The sequence below is a fragment of the Vulpes vulpes genome, unplaced genomic scaffold (assembly GCF_048418805.1).
Source record: "Vulpes vulpes isolate BD-2025 unplaced genomic scaffold, VulVul3 u000000644, whole genome shotgun sequence".
NCBI lineage: Eukaryota > Metazoa > Chordata > Mammalia > Carnivora > Canidae > Vulpes > Vulpes vulpes.
The window spans coordinates 1,661,593-1,680,610 of NW_027325787.1; the positions used below are offsets into that span (position 1 = coordinate 1,661,593).

Sequence of the window (19,018 nt, forward strand, 5' to 3'; positions counted from 1 at the left end):
ATTATTTCACTGTTTCCTATACCCTTGAGGCTATTTACACCCACTCTATGGGGTGTGTGTGTGACAGGTGCTACTGCACATCCCTTCCCACCTCCCTGCTTCCTGACACCATCGGCAGCTTGGAATCCACCCGGCAAGAGCATTTACGCCACAGAAATTGGCAAACATCATCAATCAAGGCTTGGTGTATGTTTTCTTTTTTTAAGATTTTATTTCTTTATTTATGTGAGAGATGGAGAGAGACCACACAGCAGGCAGAGGGAGAAGCAGGCTCCCCGCTGAGCAGGGAGCCTGACCCCAGGATCATGACCTGAGCTAAGGCAGGCTCTTAGCTGATGAGCCACCTGGGCGCCTCTGCTGTGTTTTCTTCAGCGTCTAGTATCTGGACATAGGAAAAGACGGAGAAAGCATTAAGAGTGGATTAAGGGAGCCCTGGGTGGCTCCGCGGTTTGGCACCTGCCTTTGGCCCAGGGTGCGATCCTGGAGTCCCGGGATCGAGTCCTGCGTCGGGCTCCCGGCATGCAGCCTGCTTCTCCCTCTGCCTGCGTCTCTGCCTCTCTCTCTCTCTCTCTCTATGTCTATCATGAATAAATAAATAAATCTTTTTTTTTTTTTTAAAAAGAGTGTGGATTAAACTTAAACGTGTGCATTGGGCACGTATTATGGCAGGTGTGCAGGTCTTTAGCGGTCACGACATGCGTGGCTGGAACTGAGGAAGTTTGCTCGTCCTGCCTTCAGAACTACGTGACCCAGCAGTCACCGGGTCATGCACAAAGGAGTGACGTTGTGACATGCATCTTTAGCCTGTCTCACTTTCATCTTACGGGTTAACGTAAATGGAGATATGAACCAGCATTCCTGCCGGAGCCACACTCACCCACGGCTTGCAAGCATATGTGGGCTATCAGTACGCAAGTTTGGCAAAAATCACCAAGAGCTTTCTAAGAGAAGCAATTGGCTGTATGGATTTTGCAACAAAACGTATTACATATTTTATTATTTGTAAATTTTGTTACACATCTTGTATCAGCCAAATTTTTCATTTTTTTTTTAAAAAAAGATTTTATTTATTCAGGAGAGACACAGAGTGAGAGAGGCAGAGACACGGGCAGGGGGAAAAGCAGGCTCCATGCAGGGAGCCCGATGTGGGACTCGATCCTGGGGCCCCAGAATCACACCCTGGGCTGAAGGCGGCGCTAAACCTCTGAGCCACCAGGGCTGCCCAGCCAAACTTTTCATATATGTATACGTGTGTATGTGTGTGTGTGTGTGTGTGTGTCTATACATACATGCGTGCTCTCCCCTTCTCCAGTTGACTGATAAACATTTGGCTGGATATTTAACCCTGGCTGGATGCTTCGCAGGATTTGTCCTATGCTTTCTCATTTTCCCACTTCAGTGCTCTACCCGGGGTGAGCCCCTCTTGACCCAGAGATGATCCCAGGTCTCTTTCCAGGCCAGGCAGACCTCACCCCTGAGCTACAGGCAAGAATACCAGCTATCGGTTAGCTTCCTCCCAGACACCAGGTCACGCATCTCCCAGGCCAGTGCAGAGCAGGCCTGGAGCTCAGGAGGGGCATGATCTAGGATGCCCTGCTCAGCAGCAGGACCCTGTGGTACTGCCCAGGGGGGGACCAGAGCCTGGGGTTGGCAGTGAATGTCAGTGAGGTGTCCAAACTGGAACCAGCTGGCAAAGTCATGGATAAGACACAGGAAAGCAACATCGAATATTGTCTAGATATAAGGGGACAGGTAGGACAAGATGGGTGATACAGAGAGGCTTTGGTGGGGGGAGGATGGTGAGTGTTCAGAGTTGGAGGTGTTATTGGGACATCCAAGCTGGAAACACAGGTCAGCTCTGGAGGTTCCAAGGAGAGTCTGGGGCTGGAGATTTCTGGAGCCTTCTGGGAACAGATTGTAATTAAAATCGTGGATGTGGAGGATGTGTATGAGCTTGTCCAGGGTGAGAGGAGGGAGTGATCAGAGGGCTGGGTGCACCTCAAAGTGAGCCATGTAGAGAGGACAGAATGCAAAAGGATGGGTGCGCGAGTGTGGAGGTAGGCAGATGGGGGAATGGTTCAAAACGAAAGGTCATCTGGGGTGAATGCCCGGAGAGGTGCCATGAGGGTGACGTTGTCTGAGGGAGGCAGCCAATTTGGCAAGCTGTGTCCAACCCCAGGGCCAGGTGTGCGTGAGACCTGGGATGAGAACAGCTGGCTGAGAATGGCTGACTAGGATAATGGGCAGCGTGTGTGTGTGTGTGTGTGTGTGTGTGTGTGTGTGCGCGCGCATGTGCACGCACGTAAATTCCAGACACAATCTCAGTCCAGGATGTGACTTATAACGTGTAGGGTGCAGGGAGAGGAAGAGCCAAGCCTGCATCACAGACTTCCGGTTTTTGTGATTGTAGGACTGCTTATGGTTGGATGAGCTAGGGGAGCTGGAAGGGTGATGGTGGGGATGGGGGAGGGTGGCCAGGCAGAGGAGTTGAGGCCTACAGGCCCAGGTGGGGGCATCAGACAGCAAGTGCAACCTCAGGCCTCAACCTTGGGAGTGGTCAGTACTCAGCTAACTCTAGGGGGTGCGTGGAAGGGGAAGCCTCTAGGACCTATCACCTCAGCTTTCTTTACATTCAAGTAATTAATATAGTGTATTAATTTCAGAGGTGATTCAGTGATTCAGAGGTGATTCAGTGATTCACTGGTTGTATAGAACACACAGTGCTCATCCCATCATGTGCCCTGCTTCATGCCCATCCCCCCACTCTCCTCCACCACCCCCTCCCCTCCAGTGACCCTCAGTGTTTCTTAGAGTTAGCAGTCTCTTATGGTTTGTCTCCCTTTGATTCCGTCTTGCTTTATTTTCCCCTCCCTTATTTTCTTAAATTCCACCTGAGTGAAATCATGTCTTTCTCTTATTTCACTTAGCATCACACCTAGTTCTATCCATGTTGTTGCAAATGGTAAGATTTCATTTTTTTGATGACTGAATCATAATCCGCACCTTAGCTTTCAATAAGTCTACAGAAAGCCTGAAGAGCTGGCAAGTGTGAGCTGCAGAGATGTTCCAGAGGGCAGAGAATCCTAGACAAAGTTCAAGGTGTAACTGGGCAGGTGTCAAATCCTGCCAAAGGGGGATCCCTGGGTGGCGCAGAGTTTGGCGCCTGCCTTTGGCCCAGGGCGTGATCCTGGAGACCTGGGATCGAGTCCCACATCGGGCTCCCGGTGCATGGAGCCTGCGGTTCTCCCTCTGTGTCTCTGCCTCTCTCCCTCTCTGACTATCATAAATAAATTAAAAAAAAAAAAATCCTGCCAAGGCCACACAGGAGGAAGGCACAAGGTGGCCACTGCTCAGTTTGGCCCAGGTGTTGTGGGTGGTGTCTCCTGCTGAGCCGTCATGTGCCACAGACCACAGAGCTTTGGAAAGGGCCAGTGAAGGGCCAGGAGTGGGGCTCTTACAGGTTGGTGAGGGAGGAAGGAGACACTGAGCGAGCAAGTAGAAAAATACCACTTGAAGGAAAATCTTGTCCTGTGTGGGTATGTACAGCCGGCCTCCCTCCGTCTGACTCAAGCCTCTGAGCTGAGGTCTTAAAGATCTAAATTCCAGATTTGGCCCTTCCTAGCTGAGCAGCCTTGGGAAAACCCAGAGGACAGGCAGGAGCTGAGATTCCGTCACGAGATGAATCCCATATCAAAATGGGACCCGACTCTTACTAATCGAAAATAAACGCAAGTCTGGGAAAAAGCTGTTGTCTGGTAAGCACAGAAATCTTGCTTTGTCTCCTCTGACCTGGTAGCAAAGGGGGCTGTGGCTTTTGATGGCCGGGAGGGCGCCTGGAGAGCCCCCGACAGCCAGTCCAATGCCGCCAGCACCGGCCAGTGAGAAAAACCAGGACTCGATTCTATGCCTTTTCATTTTATTACAATCCTGTCCTTGTGTTCCAGAGTGAATGGCTATTAATACACAACCCAAAGCACACCTACCACCGATCTTGTTAATAGTCCCATTTCTTTCTCAGTATATTAAATCAAAAAAGAAAATAATCTTAAAAAAAAAATCACCAGGTTTAGTACATCCCAGAAAGAGCACCTTTACTAAACAGAAAGACAAAACGTGTCAGGAACCCGACCAAATACACAAAGCAGCAGGTGAGATTCCTGATCGAAAAGACTCCCAATGGAACATAAATAGATTCCCCCTCGACGTACACGTATTTCACAGGAGCGTGTACATATATATGTAATATATTAAAAGAAATTTGGTTTCTACCACAAGAAGTTATTCAGAAATAATAAATCAACATCTGAGATCGGGGAAGGTGCACATTACGAACCAGGCGTGCACCCCCTCCTGCACACCTCCCCTCTGTACACTATGTACACTTGCTGGGAGAGGGCTGGGGCAGGCGCCTCTCTCTGCCCCGGCCCCTAGACCCAGCACATCCAGTGTTTGTAGAAAAGTGTGCCAGGGAGGGCAGGTGTCCATGTGGCCGAAGCCCGAGGCCACCGGCCACCTGCCTGGAAGGCGTCCTTGGCCTTGGGGTGAAAGGGAATTGCTTGGGACCCCAGGAACGGCGTGGGAATGCTCCTGGTTTTCAGCAGCAACCCTAATTCTGGGGTCGACCTGAGGTCCTTGAGCTCTTTGTAGTTTGGCCAGTCTGGACTTCTCTTAGGATCAAATGGCTTTTAGGAAAAGGGCATGGAGTTTCCAGAGCCACTAGGGCTTGGCCATGTGAATGTGTGTTTGCACAAAACTGTGCACGCACACACGCAGGTGTGTGCTTTAAGAGAGGTCGACAAGTTGCAAATGAGTGTTCTACAGGGACATGCTCAATAGTGTCTACTTTGTAGTTGGTTTGGTCACTGTGTTCTGAGTGTCCCGAAGCTGAAGTGGATTGTTCAAAAGATAGCAGTTGCTGGAGGCTACAGATACAGCACGCGCGCACACACCTGGGAGCGACATCCTCTTAGGGCTTGGCACAGTGTTTCCATCAACAAAACGAGCAGGAGAGGGGCCCAGGAGCCCGTCCTCATCCTCCAACCCTTTCCTGACACCACAGGCAGACAGAAGAAAAGGCCATCGTCATTTCAAGGTGAGTCAGTAGTTTTAAGGTTCGGGCGCCACGGGCCCAGACGAGTCACACGAGTCACACGCAGCCGTACTCGTACCACACCGTCTGCTGGTCCCCTCCAGGCTCGGGGGACGCCGGCGTGCTCTTCAAGCTGCTCCCGCGACTCAAGTCCTCCGGGCCCCGGCCGGCGCGGGGAGCAGGGTCAGGAGACCTCCCCGGGCTCTTCGCGGGGAGCCCTGCGCCGTGGCCTGGCCTTGGGGCCCCATCCCCCTCTGAGAGGCCGAGCACGCCCCGGACCGCGGTGATGGCGGCCACCTCCGCCGGGTTGGGGGGCGTCGGGGGTTTGGTCCTGGCGGCCGGGGCCGCGGCACCACTGCCACAGGAACTGCCCCCCACAGCGGCGATGGCCGGGGCCGTGGCGGACGGCGGCAGCGGGGCCAGCCTTTCCTCCTTCGGGGGAGCCAGGGAGAAGCGCCTCACGTCCGGGGCCCGGCTGCGGGGGGCCGGGCCCTGACCGGGGCTTCCGGTCTTTCCCACAAGTGGGGTCCGCTCCCGGGCCAGGCAGTGGGAGCTGGGGGGTGTGGGGCCTTGCAGGGCATGGCTGCCGGGCTCTCTGCCCCCTGAGGGGTCGGGACTCCCCGGCTTCTGAGGGGCCTCCTGTTTGCAAGCCTCTGGCCCGCTGGCCCGGAGAAGGTCGGCGGAGGCCAGGCTGAAGGCCCGGCTCAGGGACCGGCTGGCGGGCGTGTGGGACGGCGGGGGCACGGTGGCCTGCCGGGGTCGGCCCAGGGACAGGCTCTGGGGGGGCTGGGCCTGTCTCGGGGGGACACTGGGCAGGACCTCGGCCTCGGCAGGTCTGAAGTTTGGCTTCACATACTGCCCGGGCTTCAGCAGCTTCCCCTCGGAGGTGCTGCTGGCCATCTTGATGGTAGGGGTCACAAAGCTGGTGGGCATCTTGGCCCCTTCTTTCCTGGCAGGGGGTCCTGGCTGGCCTCCGATGGCTGGGAGGTCGCTGGCCTTTCGGAAGTAGTCACTTAGCAGGTCATCCCGGCAACTGGGAGTGTCCTACAGGGAAGGGAGAAGGGGCGAGAGGTGGTGTGAGAGCCAGGCGGTGCTGGGGCAGCCTGCACCCCCCTGGACGGCCGCTGGGCTGTGCAGCTGGCCGAACTATGGTTTCCTGCTCCTGCTTGGCCTCGTCCAGGTATAATGCTACCCCACCACGCACCCCTGGCCAGGTACGTGGGTCACCGGTGGGGGGACCCCAGGTGCCATGTGGCAGCCGCCTAACTGTGCAGACCTGGATACAGCAGACAGGAGAGGACGTACCTCAGAGCTCCCCCAGTCTATGGAGAGGTCGGGGCAGAAGGCCTGCCTCCCCCGCCCCCATCTGTTCTCACCCTCCCACCTGGCAGGGCGGGAGGAAGCTACTGGTGGCACCAGACCTTCTCCCCCCAGTCAGCCCAGTGCACTCGTGCACACTCAAGGCTCTGTCCAGGCCACAGGGGAGGGGGAACAACAGAAGCTGGCCCAGAGAAGGTCGGCGGAGGCCAGGCTGCAGGCCCGGCTCAGGGACCGGCTGGTGGGCGTGTGGGACGGCAGGGGCACAGTGGCCTGCCGGGGCCCTCACTGCCACTTGGACCATTTTCTGTCTGTGAGAGGCAGGCGGGGTGGGGGTCAGGGAGTGAGGTCCATAAAGGCAGACTCCCGGGGTGGGAAGTGGAGGGCAGAAGGGAGGAAAGAAGTGGATGGGACAGTCCAGCTGCCAGGCTGCTCCCCTCAAGTCACCACCCTGCTGGGCTTCCCCTGGCCAGTGGGGCTGAGTCCTCCATCACCACCCTGCGGGCAAATAGCCGCTGAGGCCAAGGCAGGGGACACCGCTCGGTCACCTTGGCCTCTGTCAGGACCTCAGCCTGGAGGAGCCAAGTGGCGGTTCCTCCTTAGGCTCATGGATGCCGCAAAACCAGGAAGGGAAATATGTTCCCGTGGCAGGTGGGGGTCAGCCCGGACCTGCTGTGACCTGTCGCGGGGGCAGCAGAGCTCAGAAACCACCTGCACCCTCCGACAACTCCTCGTCCACGGAAGCATCTGGATGCTCAGCCTGACGGAGACACAGTCTGCCATTTTAGGCTGGTTTGAAGCCAGATTCCGGTTGAGGGAGCAGCGAGGCTGTGGTCATCAACACGGACAGCTTCCTGCATGCCAGGCACTGCATAACCACCAAAAAGCTAACACCTCCCTTAATTTTCAAAGCAGCCTCACGAGGTTGAGGTTAGCCTAGAACAACCTTTAAGACGTAAGGAAGCTGAAGCCTCGGGGCTTCCACAGCTCACCCACGGCTGTCTGACTGGAGCTGCGGCCTGCACCACCCAGCTCCCTGATGCACATTCTTAATTCTTTGATATGCAGCCCCATGTGGCCACCCAGCAAGCCCATCTTGAGACACCCTATTCCCTCAGAGTGCAGGCACAGGTGGGGCACGCTGTACCTTCCCTGGGGCTGCTCAGGGGAGGGGTCAGGTGCCTGGGGCTGGCAGGCTGAGAGGTGCAGGTGTGCTCCAGGGCCACACACACATCAGCTCCTAGCATGAACAGCCATAGATCCTTCTGGGCTTGTTTAGGCTGAGAAGGGATGGTTGCTGATATGGGGCATAAGTAAGGAAGGGTGACTACCAGGGACATGTCTGAGCTGAGCAGGGCCCCCTGAGAGCTGCAAAGGGAAAGGAAACTCACTGTGACAGGTACACAGAAAGGGTCAAGATGGAAAGCCTTCTGATCTCAGGCATCCCTGCTTTCTGGGCCATCCTCATTTTTTCTGCCACATCAGGGCTACCTGTGGGATGCCTAGACGTATGCCAACAGCCAGAGCATCATCTGGAAACCCTGTATGGATGCAGGCCCTCAGGGAGCCCCCCATCATACCCAGCGAGTCGGAAGCTCCGGGGTGCCACCGGCTAAGCCTGCGTGCAAACCACTGAGTGGCAAACCTCCCGAGAGCAGCAGGGCTTCTGCTGGGTTTCTCCAACTCCTGGTGCATAGAGTAAGTGCTTGCCAGACAGGAACAGAATGCGGGGTGGGGGGGGGGGGTGTGCAGGGACCATGTTCTTCAATTTCCTTTCAGGGCCGACCATAAGACTCAGCACTAGCAAGTATGTGGCAAAAATTTGCCAGTTAAGTGGTTTGCTTTGCTTTTGGAGCTGACCCTGTGCATGCTGCAGAGCACAGAGTAGGTGCTCAGTAAATACCCACCGAGCAAGACTGTGGGTTCCACCGTGGCCTACTAGAGAGGAGCTAAAGAAAGTTCCACTGTTTATTTAAGCGGAATACCACGGAGGCATGGGAAGCATTAAAAATCCTTGAAAGATCTCCATTGCGAGATAGCCCAGTTCATCTGTCCGGCTGCCCAACTGCTCACAAGACTGAAGCCAGGTGGAGTGTGTAAAAGATACACACGCAGCTTTGGAAGAGCTGCCCTGAGCCTTGGGAGGGGTTAGAGGAGGGAACCCGAATGTCCATGACATCTGGGCTGCAGCTGCAGAGCACAGATCAGCCAACCGTAGCTGGGGCTCAGTCTCGGGTTGCCATACCCTTTGTATGGCCTAGGAACTCAGAAAAGTCTTTACATTTTTAAATAGCTGGAAAAAAATTTTTTTTAAAAAAGAAGAGCATTACGGGCCACACGAAAATTATATAAAATTCACAGGTCAACGTCCGTTAGCGAAGTTTTGTCGGCACGCAGCCATGCCCATTCATTGCCAGGTGGGCTCAGGCTGTTCTTCCTGAAACGGCAGCACTGAGCAGCTGTAGGAGAACATGGGGCCCGGAACCCCTAAACATACTGCCCCTTTACAGAGTTTGCGGAGCCTGCAGGTGAAGGCTCAGGGTAAGCAGTACTCAGGGCTCCACCCCAAGGGCCACTGTGAGACCCTGATGCTGCCAAGTGGGATGCCGGCTGGACCTTGAGAAGCTCCCCAGGGTGGCCACACACCATCCCCCTCCATGCTGGCGGCAACCTCCTACCTGCTCACCTCACAGACGGCGCCCACTGGCCCTGGGGTTGGGGGCTGGCTGCCAGCAGGCTAGTGGGGATCCTCCCTTACCCCCAGGCCAGGCCACTGCTGCCCCGTCCCTTTCTGTGACTTTGCTGCCAGGGTCTCTGCCCCCAGCCCCAAAGCGGGGAGGCGGCAGGGGAAGAGAGGGACGCTGTGTCCGAGCTCTGGGCCACTCACAGGGGTCGGGGAGCTCCGGTTGCTCTCCTCCAGGAACTCTTCCAGGGTGACCATCTCACTGCTCGGGGAGGCGGAGCAGGGCCGGGCCCCCGCGTGCAGCTGGGCTGTGCCTCTCTTCTGGACACTGTCCTGGGGGAGAGGCCCGTTCCGGGGTGGAGGGTACTCGTGGCGGCCGGGGGCACTGCGCCCCTGGGTGCTGGCATCCCGTGGCAGAGTGGCCGTGTCCCTGCTGGGGATCAGGTCTTCGCTGCTGAAGCTCTCGGACCTGCCGTGGAGCTGGTCGGAGGAACCTGGGGGGCACAGGGGTGGGGGTGGGGGAGAAACAGAGGAGCACACCTGAGTCTCCCTCCTCGGCTCATCTGCCTCCAGGGGGCTCTGTGCTCCTTGGGTTCAGCAAGAACAGAGAGAACCCTGCCCGAGAACCTGGTGGGGATTCTGGTGTGAAGAACATTTTGGAAAGGGGCGCTCAGGGGGTCTAGTCAGTTAGGCACCTGACTCTTGATCTTGGGCTCAGCTCAGGTCTTGATCTCAGGGCCATGAGGTCAAGCTCTGCATTGGGCTCCACATTGAGTGTGGAGCCTACTTTAAAAAGCATTTTTTGGGGGGAGAGCTTTAGGATTTCAGTTTTGCAAGCATACATGCTTTTGTTCATTCGTTTATTTTTATTTAAATTCAATGAGCATATCGTATATTTCTAGTTTCAGGGGTACAGCTCAGTGATACATCGGCTGCACACAACACCCAGGGCTCATCCCATCATGTGCCGTCCTTCATGCCTGTCACCCAGTGACCCCATCCCCCACCTCCCCCACCTCCCAGCGACCCTCAGCTTGTTTCCTAGAGTTAAGAGTCTCTCATGGTTTGTTTCCCTCTAGTTTCATCTGTTTTATTTTTTTCCCTCCCTGCCTCTCTGCTCCTCTGTTTTGTTTCTTAAAGTCCACAGGAGAAATCGTATGGTATTTGTCTTTCTCTTACTTCGCTGGCATAATACCCTCTAGTTCCATCCACATGGTTGCAAATGGCAAGACTGCATTTTTTGAAGGCTGAGTAATATTCCACTGTATATATAGACCACGTCCTTACTCCATCATCTGTCGATGGACATCTGGGCTCCTTCCATATTTTTGGCTATTGTGGACATTGCTGCTTAAACATTGGGGTATAGGTGCCCCTTTGGGTCACTACATCAGTATCTTTGGGGTAAATACCCAGTAATACAATTGCTGGGTCACAGGGTAGCTCTATTTTTAACTTTTCAAGGACCCTCCACACTGTTTTCCAGAGTGGCTGCACCACTTTGCATTCCCACCAGCAGTGTAAGAGGCTTCCTTCCCCACTCCATCCCTTTCTCAGTCTGGCATTTAAAAACAGAACAACTTCAGAAAGAAGTGTAAGCTTCTGGTGAAATTTAAATTGTTATCTAATATTAATTGCTATGAGGCCCTGCACACATTAGGTAACATCTATTCATTTATTAAAGATTTACTCAAAAAAAAAAAAAGATTTACTCAGCGCCTGTTACATGCTAGGGTTCTTCTAGGGGCTGATCATGTGCATGTTAGCAGAAATAAAAACCTGCAAAGTTTCTAGTCTTGGGACCACATATACATTCTTTTCAAATGCACAGAAATGTCTGCTAAGACAGAAGACACTGTGTGCTATTAAAATATGGTCAAAACTTGTAAAAGAATCAAAGTTATCTGACGGTGCTCTCTGACCACCATGGATGGAACTATGGTTACTACTCCCACTCTGAAGATCAAGTAGCTCAGATTTGGAGCAAGGGTGCCATGCCTAGAGGCCCTGGCTTGGCTCTGGGGTTAAAGGGATTCACTCAATCGCCTGGGTCTGCACCTAATACTGCATGATGCAGGCTGGAACTGCAAATGCATGATGCGGTGGTAGAGCCCGTGACGATTACCGCTTTAACCACAAAAGTGGCATGAGCCTAGAACCAAAGACCCTACTACAACGACAACTGCACGGAGGCCAAGGCTGACCCACCTTTGAGGTTAAGAGGTGAGCTGTCGCTGGACGCGTTCCGACTGGTCTCCAAGCTGTCTGGCCGGGACACTGAAAGGAAGCGACACTTAGCCTCAACGGCCAGGGGGCGGTGGGGGGGTTATGCCTCGGACCGCACCATCTGAGAAAAGCTGCGTAACAAAGCTGCTCTGTGCCAACAATGTTAAGGCAAATGTCCTCAGAAAGGATGGATTTCGGAGTTCTCCATGTTCTCCCATAAGGAGCTCAAGCTCTGCCAACTTGAGCGCGAGGCACAGCATCCAGTAGGTGACCCTATTGTTTTTGCTGGGTCCAGGGCTAGGACTTAGAAGAAGCCTCACACTGAACCCTAGTACAGTAAGCAGACCAAAACCAAGGAGGGCTCAAAGTAAGCCAACTGAGGCTGAGGTGGGAATGTCCACTCCTATTACTGCACAGAGCTTTCTAGAACACGTGCAACCTGGTGAGGGTGGGAGCCAGGAAACAGCCATGTCTACATGTGTATGTGTGCACGAGGGGGCGTGTGCTTGCACACAGTGTGCCTGCACACTTCAGTGATGCACAGGCACGAGAGCTGGGACCCTCAGAGGAGACAGAGGGCTCGCTCTTCCCGGTCGCTCGTGGTCTGCCAGCCCCTTGCATCACCTGTCTCAAACCTACATCTACCCCCAAGCGAAAAATTGGCCAGTATGGTGACAAGGGCTGGAGAAACCAGCCCTGCCTGAGTCCGTGTGGGGCAGCTCTCAGGTTGGAGGGGGAACCTGGCTGCAGGAGGGGTGCTCCATTCCTTGCAGGCTGCCCCCTTCAAGGCCTGCAGGCCTGCTTCTCCTGGTCCACTCTCCCAGGAGCCCTGCCAGCCTGCTCTGTACCAGCATCTGTCCTGCTGGACCATGAACCCCTGGGGGACGGGAACTGCATTTCTGTTATCCTTGCATCCCTCTCAGCCTGCAGCTGGTGTTGAGGGAAACTGTGTGGGGAACTGGAGATGTGCTAGGAGGTGCGCTGCTTACCCTCCCCCGGGGAGAGTTTTCTTCTGATTGGGTCTAGAGGGCGCCTGGTTCCCAAGTGCTGGTGTGCTCCGCAAATAGCAGGCATCTGGAAAACTCTTAATAGCAAAAGGGGTTTGGGGAGGAGCCAAAAAACACTTGGTGTTTGAGAAAAGTGTAAAAGAAAAGTCAGTCCTCTCTTTGAGAAGGGAAAAAATGACATAAAGAATGCACATCTCTCTTTAAAAAGGAATTAAGTTTCATTAAAAGAAAACTAACACAAATCAGTAAGACCTAAAGTGCTTTTTTAAAATAATTTTGAGAGAAAGAGAGAAAGAGAGACAGAGAGAGAGAGAGAGAGAGAGAGGAGAACACGAGCCAGGGGCAGAGGGAAAGGGAGAAGCAGACTCCCCAATGAGCAGGGAGCTCAAGTGGGGCTCTATCCCAGGACCCCAAGGTCATGACCTGAACTGAAGGAAGATGCTCCACCGACCAAGCCACCCAGGGGTCCCCCAGCCCTCAAAGCACTTTTGTTTATTTAGCTACTTCTTTTCCTTCTTTTTGCTGATAAGAGAAGCTCAAGGAGGGCGCCTGGGATCCAGCCCGGTGCTGGGCTCCCTGCTCTGTGAGGAGAGCCTGCTTCTCCCTCCACCTCTTGCTCCCCTGTGCTTATGCTCTTATGCTTTCTCTGTCCAATAAATAAATAAAATCTTAAAAAAAAAATCTCAAGGAATCAGAGTACTTAGGAAGAAAACCCCTCAGTGGTGAGCTGCTGGAGCATTGCTCTGGCTCTCAGGACGCCTTCACAAAGCACGGCAGCCAGCACCTTGGTGTGTTAACCCTCCACTCCCTGTGCACACACAAGGGCCCTGTGCATTAAACTCTTCTGTATTTTCTCAAAAGCGGCATGCCGGTTTCTGCATCACAAGATGCTTAAAACAACAACTAGGGTAGGGCGGGCACCTGGGAGGCTCAGTTGGTTAAACATCCGACTGGTGATTTCAGCTCAAGTCGTGATCTCAGGGCCATGAATTCAAGCCCTGAGTTGGGCTCTGTGCTCAGTGGGGAGCACGCTTGGGATTCTCTCCTGTCCCCTCTGCCCCTCCACCCCCATCACTAGTACTCTCACTAAAAGAAATCTTAAAAAATAAATAAATAAAAAAGACAGTGACTAGGGTAGGAGATAATGCTGGTGCCTACGTTTCTCGTTGATCAGAAATAAACAGAGCTCACTGTGAGCTTTCTGAGTTTTAATTTTATTTCCCCCCCTTTTAGGATTTTTTATTTTCAAAAATTATAAAAATCCAAAGCAGCTTTTAATGTTTGGGAAGGCTGGTGTAATGCAGTTTTCTTTCTGCAGAAACTCACGATATATCTAAGTCAGAGGACCAACTGCTTCTAAGCATTTCTAAGACCACATACAATTCTGAACAACTCTGGACCACCAAAATTCACGTAAGAACCGTGAGAGACCTCCCCACACTCACTCTCCCTGTGTGGGTCACCAGAATGTCCTGACAAACTTGAGGGGCACTTTAAAGCAGGGGAAGTTGTCGCCAATAGAAGTGGAACACTTCAGAGGTGGTGACTTCCCCGTCAGTGGAGGTATGCAAGCAGAAGTCACATGCCCAGGCCCCAGGGGAAAGCAGAAGGGAGCCGGGAGGGACTGTGGGCCCTCCCTCCCCACTCCAACACAACCACCACACTTCTGCCTGTTTCGTATGTTGGACTTCCATACAGGACTGAGATCAGAAGAAAAGTCCTATTGATGAAAACCAGGCGCAAGGGCATTGAAGCCTGAGCACTCACCGTACTGCCTATGGTTGAACTCAAACTCCAGGGATGGGTCACAGAGGCTGTCATCTGAATTATAGCCTATGGAGGAAGGAAGGTCACTGGTTATTTTTGTTTTCTTTTTTAAAGATTTTATTTATTTATTCATGAGGGACACACACAGAGAGAGGCAGAGACATAGGCAGAGGGAGAAGCAGGCTCCCTGTCGGGAGCTTGATGTGGGACTTGATCCCAGGACCCTGGGATCATGCTCTACCACAGAGCCCCTCGGGTCCCCCTAGGTCACTGGTTATTAAGACAGGGGTGCCTAGAACACTGTAACCAACTACAGACTCTTATGTAGGAAAAGCCTATGTTTATTTGTCCTCTGACATGGCAATCCTAATAGCATCAACTCCAGGGGTGCAGTGGCCGAAAAGATCACCATGTGGCCATTTTCATTACCATGCAGCCATAAACGTAAAAAGACTGAGAAAAGTCTCCACAAGGCACAGCTAGGTGGGGAAAAAAACAAGGTGTGTATATTTTGTTCATTTACTTATGTTTTTGGTTTAAGGAGGCTCCATGGCTGGGGTGGAGCCCGATGTGGGGCTTGAACTCACGACCCTGAGGATCAAGACCTGAGCTAAGATCAAGAGATGAAATTCATAACCAGCTGAGCCACCCAGGTGCCCCTATTTTGCTTATTTTTGCAGGAAGAAACAATGGGAGCAGAAGCAAGGAACGAAGAATAAAGGTCATGTACAGGGTGGTTTTGGAATGGTGTGGAAGGGATCCAGGGAAAGATATTTACCACATGGAGTACATGCACATTTTCACCACTATTTCGATTTTTGATATCTGTTTTGCATGTTAAAAAACATGGGGGTGGGACGCCTGGGTGGCTCAGCAGTTGAGTGTCTGCCTTCAGCCCAGGGCATGATCCTGGAGACCCAGGATCGAGTCCCACATCAGGTTCCCTGCATGGAGCCTGCTTCTCCCTCTGCCTGTGTCCCTGCCTCTCTCTCTCTCTGTGTGTCTCTCATAAATAAATAAATAAAATCTTAAAAAAAACACACACACACACACAAAAAAAACACGGGGGTGATTTAAGAAGAAAAAGGTCTGAAAACGGAAACAAACCCTACTGTGTTCAACTGTCACCAGGATTGCACAGAGAGAGACATTTATCTGCAGTGAATTTTGAATGTAAAACTGTCAGAGTGTCCTTAGTGAAATGCAATCTAAGGACTGAAAGAGCCGCAAAGAGAACATTGCTTGCTGAACTTACTGTTACTGGCAGCTCGGGCACGACTGCATTTTAAACCATGATGCACAGTTTCAAGAGAAAGAAATGTTTCGGGAGACAAGAGTTCCGTGTAAGGAAAGGACACCCAAAGAGGACATCGAAGAAGAAAAAAACATTCCTGTAACATTAAATCTGAATTGGAACTATTGACACAAACCAGGGACACAGAGGCGTCCTTATCTTCCTTTACTGGAAGGGTCTAAATGCAATGACGACTCTGAGGGCCCAGATCTCATTTATTAAATTCAGCTCTAAAAGGAACTAGATTTGGGGCGCCTGGGTGGCTCAGTTGGTTACGCATCTGCCTTCAGCTCAGGTCGTGGTCCTGGGGTCGAGCCCCACGTTGGGCTCACTGCTCAGTGGAGACGGCGTCTCCCTCTCCCTCTCTCTGTTCCCTCTGCTTGTGTGTTACCCGTTAAATAAGTAAAATCTTAAAAAAAAAGTATGTAAAATAAAAGGAACTAGATTTGCTTAAAGAAATGGCTGATTCTAAGGGGGTTTCCTTCTGCTTGAAGCTGGCTATGTGCCCCCCGAAGCTGAGAACAGGCTGGCAGGGAATCGCATGGCCGGGGTCTCCCGTGGTGACTGATCTTCCCGGGGGCTCCGCAGGTATAGGAACAGCCGCGGTGTTCCTGGGCTTGGGCTCTGGTTTAGGGATAGGGTCTCGGCTGACACGGACCATGGGTCTGTCTGAAGGGTGGGACCCGGAGCCATGCAGTCCGCTGCAAGTCCAAGGGAAGGTAGAGGCTTCTGTGCCCCCAGCCCGGGAGGTGGGTGGGAAGGGGGACTGCCGACAATGGGGGCCCAGGGTGTGCCTGTCCCGGCCAGCACGTGGCAACCCCCCTCCCCCACTACCCACTCCCCCCAGCTGACCTCTAGCAGCAAGTGACTGCCGCTTCCAGGGCCTGGCCAGACATGGAGAAGCACCACCAGGCAGCCATGTGCTCATCACCCCACTTGTCCCCAGGGGTCACACGGCTAACCCAGTGTACTTCAGGGCAGGGCTCAGTACCCTCCGCCCTACACAGCCAGGTTCCAGGAGTCGAGTGGCTGGTGGCATGATGAAAACCATCACCCCTCCTGGTTCTCTCCAATTCCCAACACCCCCAAGGCCCCCCTTCCCACGCAGTTGCTTCGGATATTTTCATGTCCTTAAATTATTAACAGAACATCTTAATTTTTAGCATTAAGCCTCATCTTCCCTTCTGTCTGTGTATTTTAGACACCTAAGTGCCTTTCTCTCAACCGTTCTCTTCTATGGCACCCTGGTCTTGCCTCACAGGGACGACCTCCTCACAGCTCTTGGGCTCCATCAACCACAGGCACAGAAAGCTCCCACCCCTGCGGAGCACCCATCGACTCTGCGGCCCCACGCTGGGTTGGGTCCTTGCTGTTTATAGGCTCCCCTTGGGGGTCCAGGGATCCCTGAACATCCCCTGGCTTCACTTGACCACTTGACCACCTGAGCCATTCGGATGGGAATTTCCTAGGCTTTCATACAGCTTGAAGGATGTTGAAATCTCCCATCTAACAGTGTGAGCACCCATGGCCACTGGCACCCTGGGAGGTGTTCGGTTTGTAAACCTTCCTCGAATCACTTGTTCTCAGCTACCCAGAGCCCTGCCTCCCACTCCATGGGGCAGCCCTCAGTTCCAACACTGTCACGCTTCCTCCCTAGAGAAAACGCCTCCACACTCCTGCTTCTAGTCCAGACTGCGGCTCACCTCCCTTCCGGAGCTACTTGGCGCCACCAGCTCCTGAGCAGGGTGGTGAGGGCTGCCGGTCATTGGGCCTTCAGAGGGGGCAGCTGTCTGCCCTGCATCACCCAGCTGACAGGCAGGGGCTATGCCCACATGATGACAAAGCTAGTCTGCCTACAGCCTAAGCGCTCTGTGAGCCTGGGGTCTTCCCAGGCAGGACGCTGGGTGTGTAGCCCTCTAATTCCGCAGGCACCCACAACTCACCTTTGGTGCGGCCTGGGTGCCGGGAGAGGGGGGTGGAGCTGGAAGGGGTCGTAGTGATGGCTGAGGTCGAACAGGTCCGGGAGCTCAGCTCCAAGGGCCAGGGCTTCATGGCTGGGTCAGCGGAGGCATCCGTGCGGTCAAGGCTGCCTCTGTGCGGGGACCCTTGCTTTGGTTTTAGGTCCCCAGGGCCTGGGGCAGAGAAGGACATTGAGAAATGGGGCTGGGCTACTGCACCGAAGCCTGGAAGCAAGGGCACTGGGGTGCAGGGACTGGAGGCATGGAAGCTGGGATGCTGTTTCAACAGGAGGGCCCTGGCTGCAGGCCAGTAAGCGAGGCCTCAAGAAGCCAGGTCAGAGGGCGAGCCCCAAAAGCCTCGGAAAAGATCAAGAGCTCCAGAGGACAAACCCACGGTTGCCAGGAGGCCAACGCACGAGCTTGGGGCACGCCTGTTGTGTAAGAGTGCCGAATGTAACTCAGATGCCCAATTTTAGAAGACCCTGGTGGCATCTGCCCTGGGTCACTCCAGGCCTGCAGCCACAGCCCCAAAGGTCCAGGACATCCGTGCATCCTGCCAACGGCCCTCTTAGGCTTTGAGAGAGGAGTTTATTGGGGCACCAACAATCATTTGTTTAAGAAGTCTTAGTCTCTGTAAGAATGACTTTTACCTTGTATCTGGTGCTGTTCTGAAATCACTACACTTTCTACCAGGAACATATACTCTTGTTTAACAAAATCTATATAAAAATGTTTAAAAAACAAACAAAAAACCCTCTAACTACCTAGTGGCAGGACAAGGGACGGGCTCTGTGGATGGAAGACAAACATGAGAGCAGCTGGAGCTCCCAAGGGCACAAGGACAGTGCTGTTTTGCAGCACATCCCCCTCCGGGCACCCCTCACCAGGGACCGGAGCGTGCCCTCCCGCCACACCGACCCCGCCGGCAGCCTTAGCCACGCCACGTCTGGACTCACTGGGGAAGTTTTCAGTGCCCAAATCTTACGACCTGAAACACCAAGGCAAAATTTGGATTCTGAAAGATACCCTTGATGAGAAGCAAGACTCAAGTCTGGGGGGATGAGCAGGGAGAAGCATCCAACAGGTGTGGTTAAAACGACGGGGGGCGGAGGTGGAGGGGAGCGACAGTTAGCACGGATGGCAGAGAATGGGGCGATTCTGATGGCATGCTGGCAACACAGGGACCCAGAGGACTGGGGTCCCCCAGGTGAAGCGCGTGACATCGACTCCGTGCCACATTGACCAACTTTAACAGCTTAACAGATATTTGTTCATATGGTTACCTTGCTTTTATGGTGATAACTGGTTTTCCAGCGACAGCATGAGTAATAATCTTTCCCTTTAATTTAAGATAAATTTAAGTGGCAACGGTGAGTCACTTGAAGGGAGAAAACATAAGCAATCACACAGGTGATGGAAAGATGTGGCAAGACTCAGGAAGATGGCACAAGAAGGACAGCAGACAGGAGACAGCGCAGTAGCTAAAGGCCTCTAGCGACCAGCACTCCACTCCCCCCGTTCTGGACGTGACGATGGTCTTTCTGTCCGCTATCGCATTCACCTCTGTGTCCAAGAGGTCAGAGAGCTACCGCACAGTCATAAAACTTCGTCTGGGCTGACCTCTGGCTTGGCAACATCGATCCAATTATACAAAATGCTTGAAGGGAGCAATACATC

At 53.4% G+C, this 19,018-nt stretch overlaps 1 protein-coding gene across 2 annotated transcripts in view; it reads right to left on the minus strand.

Moving 5' to 3' along the window:
- Positions 1-3,899: 3,899 nt before the first annotated feature.
- Positions 3,900-19,018, minus strand: part of CCDC88C (coiled-coil domain containing 88C) — a 121,582-nt gene continuing 106,463 nt past the window's right edge. Inside the window, exons 26-30 of one of the 2 annotated variants that reach the window (XM_072745575.1) lie at positions 17,327-17,515; positions 14,090-14,155; positions 11,298-11,366; positions 9,294-9,583; positions 3,900-6,133 (exon numbers count right to left, since the gene is read on the minus strand). In XM_072745575.1, the coding sequence (XP_072601676.1) occupies positions 5,147-6,133; positions 9,294-9,583; positions 11,298-11,366; positions 14,090-14,155; positions 17,327-17,515 (1,601 nt within the window). In that variant the 3' untranslated portion in view covers positions 3,900-5,146. The remainder of the gene's footprint in view (positions 6,134-9,293; positions 9,584-11,297; positions 11,367-14,089; positions 14,156-17,326; positions 17,516-19,018) is intronic. The other variant, XM_072745573.1, reaches the window with a different exon arrangement.